This window comes from Pithys albifrons, chromosome 23 (genome assembly GCF_047495875.1).
Source record: "Pithys albifrons albifrons isolate INPA30051 chromosome 23, PitAlb_v1, whole genome shotgun sequence".
In the NCBI taxonomy this organism is placed as follows: Eukaryota; Metazoa; Chordata; class Aves; order Passeriformes; family Thamnophilidae; genus Pithys; species Pithys albifrons.
This window is the reverse complement of record NC_092480.1, coordinates 7,219,764-7,231,876: the sequence shown is the minus strand read 5'-3', so window position 1 is coordinate 7,231,876 and position 12,113 is coordinate 7,219,764. Positions and strand designations below refer to the sequence as shown.

The 12,113-nt window shown below is 56.8% G+C and overlaps 1 protein-coding gene across 3 annotated transcripts in view; it reads right to left on the bottom strand.

The window, feature by feature from the left end:
* Positions 1 to 224: 224 nt before the first annotated feature.
* Positions 225 to 12,113, bottom strand: part of KIRREL3 (kirre like nephrin family adhesion molecule 3) — a 379,232-nt gene continuing 367,343 nt past the window's right edge. For all 3 annotated transcript variants that reach the window (XM_071576137.1, XM_071576138.1, XM_071576139.1), the window contains 3 exons: positions 9,181 to 9,290; positions 1,889 to 1,975; positions 225 to 986 (listed from right to left, as the gene is read on the bottom strand). In XM_071576137.1, the coding sequence (XP_071432238.1) occupies positions 543 to 986; positions 1,889 to 1,975; positions 9,181 to 9,290 (641 nt within the window). In that variant the 3' untranslated portion in view covers positions 225 to 542. The remainder of the gene's footprint in view (positions 987 to 1,888; positions 1,976 to 9,180; positions 9,291 to 12,113) is intronic.

Below are 12,113 nucleotides of genomic sequence, written 5' to 3'. Positions count from 1 at the left end.
TTCCCCCAGGAAGCAACAGCACATTCAGGCTCCAGGCCAGGTCTCGGCCGGGGCCAAGTGTCAGGGATGCCACTGTCCCCACTGGGTGGCCACCAGCCCAGGCGTGCCACGAGAAACACCTCTTGTATTGACCGCGGCACCGCGATACAGCGTGGAGAGGCCCTTCCCGGGGGGTCCCTGTCCCACCGATGCCCCCCCCATCTGTCCCACGTGGTGGGACCCCCAACCCCCCCCAAACGGACTCTATAAGTATGGACACCGAACACCACGAAGGAAGGAAAGGAGCCGGGTGGGAGAGGGCAGCGGGAAGCGGAGGCGAGCGGCTGGGGGTGCGCGCTGGGGCGGCTCCGGCTCCCCGGGCTCAGCGCGTCCTCGGCGGGGTTGTGCTTAGCGTGTGCCGGGGAGGGGGTGCTCGGCCGCCCCCCGCCCCGCGGCCCCGCTCTGGGGGGCTGCCTCCGGCCTCCTCCCACCGCCGCTGCCGCCGACTGTCCGAGCGCGGAGCGCGGTGCCCACGCGGAGGGTCCCGAGCGGCCCCGGGGGGCTCAAACGTGCGTCTGCATCCGCCTCTGCAGGGGCCGGCTGGGGTCTGAGTTTTGGGAAGAGGACTGGGAGTGGTGGGAGGAGGATGCGGAGGCCTTGCTGGCCTTGTCGAACTGCACGTAGCCGTCCTGCTTCCCGCTGCTGCTGATGCTGCTGTCGCACTGGGTGTCGAGGAAGGAGCTGCTGTCGCTCATGGAGCCCCGCTGGAACTCGCGCTCGCACAGCTCGATGGAGCTGCTGCCCATGCCCAGCACGAAGCGCTGGCTGTAGTCGTAGAGGCGGCTCTGCCCGCTCAGGGTGCTGTAGATGTTGGTGAAGGACATGCCCGTGGGCACCCGCTGCTTCCCGGCCGGGCGCAGGTCGGCGGGGCAGCCCGACAGCGAGATGGTGGGGGTGGAGTGGTGCTCCTTGAAGGTGTTCACGCTGTAGTAGCCATTGGTGGGGTCCTGGGGAGCGGGAGAAAGGGGGGGGCAGGTTGGTGGGGCTCACTCCCCCTGGGTCCTGTGGCATTTGGGATGCCCACCCTGCCCATCCACCCGGGACATGCAAGAATCATGGAATATCCTGAGTTGGAAGGGACCCACAAGGATTATAGAGCCCAGCTCCTGGCCCTGCAGAGACACCCCAACAATCCCACCATGTGCCTGTGAGTGTTTTCCAAACACTCCTGGAGCTCTGACAGCTTTGGGACCGTGACCCTGGGGAGCCTGTTCAGTGCCCACCACCCGCTGGGGGAAGAACCTTTTTCTAATATCCAACGTAACCCTGCCCTGACACAGCTCCAGCTCCTCCCTGGGTCCTGTCCCTGGTCGCAGAGAGCAGAGATTGGAGCTGTCTTTCTGCGGCTCCTCAGGAGGAGCTGCAGACCCTGATGAGCCTCCCTTCGGTCTTGTTTCCTCCACACTCTTCACCATCTTGATAGCCCCCCCTTTGGAGGACACCTTCAACCACCAACCCCTCCACAGCAGTAACGTCCCTCTCATGCCCCCTATGTGTCTTACTCTGCTCAGCCCCCTCCAGATCGGGGCACAGGTGCCCTTTGCACTGCACTGCCCTGGCACACCTTTTTGTTATCCCCCTGAAGGTTGCTGAGGTCAGAAAACCGCCAGGGGTACCAAAGCATCCCTCACCACACAGGGACAGCCCTCTGGGACGGGCCGGGACTGGTGGCACTGGGGACATGGCCCAAGGACAGAAAGCCTGGCAGCAGCAATGCCAGGCGAGGGACCGAGCTGTGCCCAGCACCCCGGGGTGCAGCCCCTCTGCCAGGAACGACCCGGGGGCTCTGAGCCCCATCTCTTCATGGGGCTGGGGACAGAGGGGGCCACGTCCCCAGGGTCTGCCTCACCTTCAGGTTTTGAAACTCCTTCTCCTCCTCTTTGAGCACCTCGAGCTGCTTCAGCACCGAATCCTGCTGAAACTCCCCCCGGTCCATCTAGGAAAGGATGAAGGTGGGGGTCAGCATCCCCAGGCACCCGCTGGCCCCCGGCTGTCCCTGCCACCACCCACGCCGCGTGGGGTGAGCCCCAAACCATCATCCCCACGGCACAGGGAAGTTTTCACCAGCCGGATTAAAGGACTTGCCCAGAGATGCCCCAGCGGGCGATGTCGGAGGGCAGTGGAGCCGGAAATAAAAGCCTCGCAATTCCCTGGGTTACATGTTGTTTTCCCCTCTGATAAGGGCAAAAAAGGCCGAGCTGATGCAGAAAGTGAATTATTTACCGTGGTGAGGGTTCGGGCTACACCACCTGTCCAAAGCAACACCCCCAAAGTCTCCTTATTTTGCTCTTTTTCTCCTTTTTATCATCCCTCCTCAGCAGAAACTTCTCCACCTCATTAATTTTCCTTTGAAGGCTGGCCGTGATCGGGGGGAGGGGCAAGGTGCACATTAATTACACCACGCTTTAATTACCCTTCCTTCAGCACGCGGGGCTGTGCAGGAAGCAGAATAATTATCAGCCAGTTTCTCAGGTGCCTGTTTTTAGCTTCTGCCGTATTGATGGGGCGCCTCCAGCGCGGCTTCTCTGGGATCACAGCCCCAAGTCAGCCCCCAGATCCCCTTTCATTGCCCACATTCTCTCCTCTTTAAGACGGTAAGTGGCTGTGGAAATTCACCCCGCGGCACTTGCTGTTCATCTCCCGAAAGCCTTTGATGTGGCTGTTAAAGGCAATAAATTAAAGTACCTGAGTTTTTCTAGGGAAAAGAAAACCTGTATCAGCCATTGATTTACCAGGATAATACAAGTGTCGCCAAGGATTCAATCAATGCAAGTAAAGTGGGATGTGGAGGGCTTTGTTTTTTGCTCTGCCAGCTCGAGCGACCCCCTAAATGCCTTAGAGCATCGCAGCAAAGGCAAGGACTGAGGGTGTTCACCCTATCAGAAGGGTTTCACACGTCCTGGCTCAGGAAGAAAAGGAAAAAACACTTCTCCTTGGATTTGGCTGGTTTTTGGCGTATGTGACCCGGGCGGGCAGGCCAGACCCAGAGATGGTGAGGGGAAAAGAGAGGTGGGAATCAAGGGGACAGTCCCGCTGTGACTAAACCTTCGTGGGATTAATGTCGGGTTTCACGGGGTGTTTAAAGCCGTTTTATGCAGCTCTTGCCGTGATGGTGGGGGTGATCCAGCCACTGGGATGCCCCTCCAGCCCCGTGGGGCCTGTGCCCGGGTCTGGAAGGATGTCGCGGGTCCGGCTGCACCCCGTGGATTTGGGAGCTGCAGGGAGTCCCCATGAAGTGCCATCGCATCCCTGAATGGCCAGTTCCTCCACCACAGCCGGTCATTAACGTGACCTTTATTAAACCTGCGTGATGGCTCAGCCCCGACGTGACCTTACACCGTTAATTAGCAGTTGGTGAGATGCTCATTAGCGTCGCTTCCTTTGTCGCCTCTGGGTAAACACCGGAAGGGAGGGAAAGTTGACTCAAGTTCACTTCGTCACCGATATTAATGGGCATTGCAAAGGGAGAGAGGGAAATACGTGGAAAACCACCAGGAATGACCAAGTGCGCTGGCACGGGATGCTCCAGCGTCACTCCCGGGCTTTTTTCCGGAGCCTTGGCTTTCTCCAGCCGGGCGACAGCACCAATATGTTCCTCGGCACTGCCGTGCAGGTGGCTGGTGATGCACCCCCTGGTAGAGCCGCATGACCACCGTTCCCCTCCTGTCAGCGCCATTCCAGTCCCGGGAACTTAATCCTGCTTGGCACTGCCGGGCACCAGCAGCCTTCACCATCCCTGGGCTAGTTGGGCATCGCGGTGTAAAGCCGTGCCCGTGCCCAAACCTCGCCGGTCCCTCCTGGATCAGGGTGGCTGAGGGACGCAATGAACCTCATCCCTGCATCCCTGGTTGCCGCTGCCTCAGTTTCCCCCCTGCGAAAGGATCCCATTTAGCTGCTGAAGCATCACCTCAGCTTTGCTATGCTGGCTCCCACCTCCGAGGAAGTGCATCCCTGTGGAACGAAATGCTTTCTCAAGGTCACTCAAGGCAGGGCAACGGCGCTTAAACAATGGAAACAGGGAGCAGCTCCAGGACTGTGCCTCCCAATCCGCTGTTTGCTGGAGCTCTCCCGCATCTCGCACCACCAGATGAAGGCACTTGCAGGTGGGATGGCAAATCCGACAGGTTACTAAATTCTTGGCTTTCATTCGAGGAGAAAATATGTTTTTTAAAATGCCCCTCTAGGTCCCTGAGCATCCCCCAGACCTGGCAGGCTCGAGGTTCCTCCTCGCTACAGGTGGCAGTATTTCCTTACAGTATTTCCTGGTAGTTGGGTAAACTGGATGCCACTGGCAGCACTGGTGCGGGTCAGACCCTTGCAGGGTGAGGGATGTTTCCTAAACAGTGGCTTCCTTTGTTCCCAGCAGGGAGGAAACGAGCCCATGAATAAAAGAACCCTCTGGGAATTTCCAGCTGGATGAGGCTTTATCAGCTCTGGCCTCGCTGTCTGGTGATGTGAACTCCCTCCGAAGTGTGTGCTGCCCGTCGCAGGTGAAGCTGCACCACCTCTTCCCAGGATGTTGCTTTTGGATGGGCTGGTGCCACTGGAAGGGGTTGGCTGTGCAGGAGGGATGTGCCCAGGGGAGGCTGGATGTCGTGGAGGTGCAGCTTGACTCTGATCCAGACCAGGATCTGCCAGATCAGGGGTTCATGGTGCTTCCAGGGCTGCGGTTGCACCGGCCACTGGGCATGTGGAGCATTTTTCAGGGAGAGAGGCAGAGAAAAGTGGTGCCGTGTCCGCTGGGCCGGAGGTGGAATGAGCCTCGCCCTGAATGGAAATTCTGCTTCTTTGAGATTTCCTTGCCCTCAGGGATCTGAGCTGAGCTCCTGGCTGGAAAAAGTGTTTGGTGCTGATCTCCTGCGACGGCTGTGAACGAACTGGGAACAGCCCTCGGAACAGAGGGATGGGTTTCAGGAGACAGGAATGAAAGGTGAGCAAGGAAAAGACCAACCTGTCAATGGATGCGTTATTTTGATTGTTCCAGCACAAATATGAAACAAAAGTGATGCCTTGGTCATCCTTTTGACTTGGGATGCCCCTGCTTGTCCGTCACTTTGGGATTGTCTCTGATTGCTCCTGGCAGCGGGGGTGGCTCCTTTGGGATCATCAGCCCCATTTCACAGATGGGGTAACAGAGGCAGAGGGCTCAATAAGCCAGGAGTGAACCCAGCTGGGGTCACAGAGCAGGTTACATCACGTCGGGGCTGAGGGTGCTCCTCATCCCTCTCCTCCCAGCCCGGACTCAGCCCAGCTGACACAACGCATCCCGGCCGGAGGGAGAGCGCTGGTGTCGGGAATTACTTTTCCCAGCATCAGACCCTTTACCGGGCTCTCCTGCCTCCAGCCACCAGAGCTGGCAGCCTTTTCCCTGCCCGTAGGCATTGCCTGGCAGAGCAGCTCACGGAGCGCGGGGAACGGCAAAGTGAACATATGCAAATCAGCCAGCGTGACGCGTATCCTAAGGTGTTAATGAATTTAGAGATGCATGAATAATTATTTGTGAAAAGCACGGCGAGCTGCTGAGGTCACAGATGGCTGGAGAATGACAAAGGCAGCAGCGTCTGGAGGGGAAGGAGAGTCCTACTGACACTCTGGGGCCAGGAACACTCCGGCAGAGCGGGACACGGTGGGAAACCGAGGAGGAAAGGCACAGGATCCCGAAATTCAGCGGGAGCAGGTCAGGCTGTGCTGGACCTCCGGGGCCCAGCTGAGCGGCCGGGATGGGGGCGGGATGGGGAGTGCAGTGGCCACAGCGAGGAGCTGTTTGCCAGCCTGGCTGCTCCCCATTAACATCCGCATGGATGATCCCGAGCCCCGGCACGGCAACGACATTCACAGTTGCTGTTGAGCTGCAAGGTATGATGAACACCGGTGAGGGTGAGGAGGACATCCCAAAGGACACCGTCGAGGTCGAGCCTGGGATGGAGATCCCCCAGGAAGCTCAGAGAAAGCAAATGGGGAAGCACAGGGGGAATAATGCTGGCACAGGGAGTGGGGAGAGCTGAAAAAACCTGGGGAGAGGGTAGGGAGCTGCTGGGTACTGCCCTCTGCTCCTTTCAGAGAGGTCTTATCACTGCTCATCAGCAAGAGAAAATTTTTAACTTGATCCTTAGTTTCATTGACAAACCTGAAGCCTTTTTTCAGGGATCTATTGAGCATTCAAAGGCCAAGTCTAGTGGCTGGAGGAGGATGCCCACACCAGCCTTTGGACACAGCGAGGAGCAGGATGAGGGAGAGCAGGGGTCCCTGGGGACTCCAAAGAGACAAGACATTGGGAAGTATTTCCTGTGAATGTGCTTGCTAAAGGGCAGAGAAGGGTGGGAAGGCTCTGGTCCAGGCAGGGGAGGGGGATTTGATGCCTTGTCCCTGCAGGCAGGATGTCCTGCCAGTGCCAAACCCACCCAGCATGGCGGGCAGAGACCACAGGCCATCTCTTCCAACATCTAACCCAACTATGTTATTTCCAACTCCTGCATCTTCAGGAAAAATGCCCGAATTTGCCAGTAGAGGGGGAGAATCACCTTCTCCCAATCCAGGAGCCAGGCTGTGAGTCTCTGTTATGTTGTATCCAAAAACCGTTGGCTTTGCCCCCCTGTTTGCTCTTAAACAGCCCCTTTGTACCAGGCTAGGACCAAACCACCTCTCATGAGTCTGGCTGACAAACCAGGGAGCTCTGTGACCTCTCTTCATAAGGCATTTTCTTCCTGGTTCTCAAACATTTTCATTTTTTCTGCCATTTCCACCCTGCCACAATCCTCATTGCAACGTGCCCAGCACAGCTCCCACTGCTCCACTCTGGCCTCGCCAAGGACACATGCTGATGTGAAATCACCCTCTGGCTCTGGCAAACACCCTAGGAAAGTCCCTAGGATGTCTTCCATGCCTGACCTCCCATGACCATCCTCACAGGACGTGGCCTCCTCTCATGACCATGACACTTTCTCATTTACTCTCAGTGGTAAATGATCTGTGTGTGTCTCCTCTGCTCAGGCTTCCTGTGTGCTTCCAGCCTGGTGGTTATGGTCTGGAGAGGCATTTGGGATAATCCCAGATTCCCCCATGGGAGCCAGATCTGGGCTCGGTGCTGCTGATCATACAGATGATGTACAGGGTCCCGTGGAGAAGCAGCTTCTCCTTTCCCTTCATCCCAGCAGGTTGCTCCGAACCCAATCCCAGCCTCCTCTGTCTCCTTTCAGCCTTGCAAATCCCACCTTGGATTTTCAGATTTCTCAGGGCAAAGCCCTACTGGCAATGAAGGGCCTTGCAGAGAAACCTGAGCAGTGCTGGGATAAGATGCCAGATCTCCACTTCCTCCTGCCTCCTTGTTCGAGGCTCCCTGGCTGCCTTAGTGCTCTGGCAATTCTGATAATTCCAGCAAGCACTTCCACCCCACCCTATGACACTCAGCCTTGCCTCCCCACTGGCAATTCATGGAACAGCTTTTGCAGGACATACAACTCCTGCCCAAAAAATAGAGGGTTAGATGAGGAAAAATCCACTGAGGAGCCTAGAAAGCAGCCTCTGTCCTCTTTGATCCCTTCACTCTCCTTTCACTGCTCCTTTCACTCTCCTTTTACAGCCACTTGCCTTTGCCGTTTTTGGGCTTCTCTTTGTCACCTATGATGTGACACCAGCAAGGGAAAGCAAAGGCAAATCGGGGCTGAGACACAGAGAACAGAGGCCACAGCAGCCAGATGGTGAGGGTGTGCTGGTCCATGGGCTCAGGCTGAGTTTCCTGGGATCTCAAGCATCCATATCTTGCCCTGCCCATGTCTGTTGGTCCCCCGAGGCAAAGGCAGTGGCCTCAGGAAGGTGACACCTCCCTGGTTGTTACAGACCCAGGTGTGGGCTGGCCCCACAGCTGTGGGGTTCTGGATCTGCACCTTGGATCCCCCCCAGAGCTCTCCAGATCTGCTCCCAGCTGTGTGTGCACATCTTGGATCCCCCCCGGAACTCTCCAGATCTGCTCCCAGCTGTGTGTGCACACCTTGGATCTCACACAGAACTCTCCAGAACTGCTCCCAGCTGTGTGTGCACACCTTGGATCCCCCCCAGAGCTCTCCAGATCTGCTCCCAGCTGTGTGTGCACACCTTGGATCCCCCCAGAGCTCTCCAGAATTGCTCCCAGTTGTGTGTGCACATTTTGGATCCCTCCCCTGCCCTCCCCGCCCCGAACTCTCCAGAACTGCTGCCCGCTGTGTGTACACACCTTGGATCCCCCCCAGAGCTCTCCAGATCTGCTCCCAGCTGTGTGTGCACACCTTGGATCTCACACAGAACTCTCCAGAACTGCTCCCAGCTGTGTGTACACACCTTGGATCCCCCCCAGAGCTCTCCAGATCTGCTCCCAGCTGTGTGTGCACACCTTGGATCTCACACAGAACTCTCCAGAACTGCTCCCAGCTGTGTGTGCACATCTTGGATCCCCCCCGGAACTCTCCAGAACTGCTCCCAGCTGCGTGTGCACACCTTGGATCCCCCCAGAGCTCTCCAGAACTGCTCCCAGCTGTGTGTGCACACCTTGGATCCCCCCAGAGCTCTCCAGAACTGCTCCCAGCTGCGTGTGCACACCTTGGATCCCCCCAGAGCTCTCCAGAACTGCTCCCAGCTGTGTGTGCACACCTTGGATCCCCCCAGAGCTCTCCAGAACTGCTCCCAGCTGCGTGTGCACACCTTGGATCCCCCCAGAGCTCTCCAGATCTGCTCGCAGCTGTGTGTGCACACCTTGGATCTGACACTGAACTCTCCGGATCTGCACCCAGATCCACACCGTGGTTCTGCCCACAGAGCCCTCTGAGCGCAGCCCTCGCGGGTTAATGAGCTCATTTATCACCCCCTCATCACCGGTTGTGTCTCTCCCCGCCCTCTGCAGCTCTCCCGGTGTGAGGTGGCAAATTTGCTTCGCAATTAAGCCCTGTGGGCAGCTGGCCTATTGCAATAAACCCCTCCCAGCTCTCCCCCCTCATTAGCCAGGTTGCACTCGAGGAGTTTTTACTGGCAGGAGGATGTGGCTCTCAAGGGCAGGATGTTTGGGTGTGTATTTTTGCCTTGAATGAGCGTTACCGGCTGAAGGACACGCGCCCGGGCTCGTTATCACCATCACCCGGAGCAGTCGCTCAGGGAGGGGAAGGAAATCCTTACCATCAGCTGCTTGATGGTCGGGTGCTCCTCAGCCTCCCTGCCCGAGGCCGGCTCTTTGTGCACGATCTCCACGCGGATATCGTTCTTGGCAGAAACCACACCTTTGAGATCTGGGGAAAGAGGGACACACAGAAGGGGTTTAGTCCGAGGCAATGGTGGAGCATCCACAGGGACCCGACTAAGGATGCCTGGCAGCACCAGGGAAAATAAACCTGGCTCAGCAAGTCCGTCTAAGAACTGGGGGTGCGATATTTGCATTAGCATAAGGCATGGGCAGCGAAGATTCCTACTGGAATTCCTTTGGGAGGTTGGTTGGCCTCTGCCTCACTCATGGTGCCCTTAACAGGGGCTGGGGGGCTGCAGGACTGCTCACACAAGTGGTGGGGTCATCGTCCAGCCTGCTGATCACAGGAAATACTGCTCCTGGGAATGGACCAGCCCTGCCTGGGCACTGGGAACCCCTGAGGAAAGCCCTCCCCACTTTGGGGTGCAGACATGTATGGAAAAGGCCAAGCAATGAGCACAGACGTAGCCAGGGATGACTTTGTCATCTCCAAGCTGCCTGTTTCCATGCAGAACAGAGAGAAACATTCCTGGAGAGACTCCCTGCCTTCCCTGAAGGTGTCAGGCGTGCTTTGAACAAGTCATTTCAGCAGAATTGAACCGCAGACGCGGAGCAGCGGGAGCAGAAGCGGCGGCGCAGAGCCGAGATGAAAAGCAGACACGGATGCAAATCTGAGCAGTGAGACCTCGGCGGCTTTGAAGCCGAGCTCCAGCCTCGGATCTGGCTCTCACCTCCCAGGATGGCTGTGCCAGCCCCCCCGGCCCTAAAACCTGCCTTGAACCGCTGGTTTGTCAGATGTACCTCCAGCCGAGGGAAGCGGCAGCGCCGTGCCAGGGATTGCAGGATTGCAGGGACCAGTCCAGCAAAGGGGGGCACGGGGGATTTGTCTCTAAACCAAACTGAATGGTGCAACTGAGACCAGCTGGAAGCTCCATCATTGAATTCGTCTCTCTCAGCATCCCCTGTCCTCGATATCTGCAGCCCCCAGACCTCTCCAAGTCTCAGGGCATAAGGCAAAGGCTTTTGCTGAGAAGTTCCTACAGCTTTTGCTTTTATTTTTTTCCTGCTGGGACCACCTTCCTGGTGCCGAGCCTTTGTCTTTAATCACAAGGAGAAGCTAATCACTGTCTTGCACCTCCTCTCCCAGGAGTGCTCCCCCTTAAATAACTCTGGGCCGTTAAATCACCAAAGATACAACAACAGATGTGCAGTAATTTTTTTTCTTTTTCAGAGCCTCCAGGCTCAGTGTGGCTGCACCTGGTCCTTTCTTCCCCCCTTTTTTTTTCTTTTGCTGTTTTTCCCCAGAACAAGGCCAGGAATTGCCTCCTCCAGTGCCAGATTCCTTTTCCAGTGCCACTGCTGGGTGACTGTGCCCCCTCCACACAACTGTGTGTGGAGCCTGCACCAGGCTGCTGTTGTAAATGATGCCACAACACTCCAGTATTTGTCTTGGGAGAGGAATCTCGTCACCCTGGTAGGAAACGAGTCCTTCTCCCGATACCCAAGTGCTGTGCTGCTCCCATCACTCCTGAGCTGATCGCTGGAACACCTCTGCTCATCACACACCACTAACCATGATGAAGTTCCTTTCCTCACCCCTTCAGCCCGGTGTTCCTACCTTCCTGCCACTTTTCTGACACTGCAGACAGTGGCCACAGCATCCAGTTGGCATCAGCACCTCAAAACTGGGGTAAAAGCCCATTCACTTGGCTGTGCACTCTGAGCATCACTGTGGGGCTGGTTCAGCTGCTGGTGCTCCCAGCTGCTCCCCAAAAATAAGGAGAGACCCTGTTTTGGTAGCTCCAAGTGGCTTTTGGAGCTGTGTGAGGGGGGACTCAGTGGCCCCACTGCCACCAGCCCCCCGTGCATGGATCTCAGGCTGGAGAATCCCACCTGCACCCTGGATTTGTGGCTGTCCCTGGTCGAGTCTGGCTCTCCTCCTCCCACTTCACCTGGGGGAGGGAAGGGAGTTCAGGGCAGGGCTCTTTGCTGATCTCTTGGATGATCTCTTCTTGCTTCCTCTGATCCCAAAGGGAAGTAGCAAAGGAGCCTTGTGGGAAGCACAGGTGTGCCCTGCTCCAGGGATGCTGCCCATGTCCCCCCAGGGAATCACTGTGGGAGGAACTGAAGAGCAGGGGAGATGCCCAGACCCAGCAGATTGTGGCATAGAGACCCAAAAGCCCCGTCTAAGCAGGACAGCACTGGAAACACAGTGGAGGAAAGGGACTTGAAACCCTGCCACCATGTCCCCAGTACCCTCTTCTCAGTACGTATCCTCCCAGCCCTGGTGAGGAAAACGCCTCTTTTTCCCAGTTTATCACTGGGATAAACCACACAAGGCATTTGGGAAGGATGGGGTTGTCCTCTCCTGGCTTTTCCCCACGAAGACCAGCCCGTCCCAGCTTGTGAGGGACTAACTCCTGGCATTTTCACCATATCTGGGATCTGTTGTTGTGGCTTTCCTGTGAAACTGTGTGTGCTGTAAAGAGCTCTGCACCATCTGGTTCCATAAACAAGAGGGAGATAATGAACCACACTCTGTCCCTGCTCCGAAGGGTGTGGTGTGGGGAAAGCACAGCCCATGGACATGGGAATAGGGCTTGGCCCTGCTTCCTTCAGGGGCTCAGATCGTCCAGATGATCTCCATAACCTCACACTGGCCTGGTCTTGGGCCCTGCCCATCAGCAGTCCTTCCCCAAAACCCAAGATTAATGAATTCTCCCATTTGGTTTGTTAATTCTTGCTAATGGAGGCTGTGTGAGTTAAAAAAAGGGATAAATCATGACTGATCTGGAAATGAAACACATTTCTGTGGTGTGAGGCCACGTGTCTGAACCAACTCCAGGAGCAGTCTCGTGTCTCTGCTTTG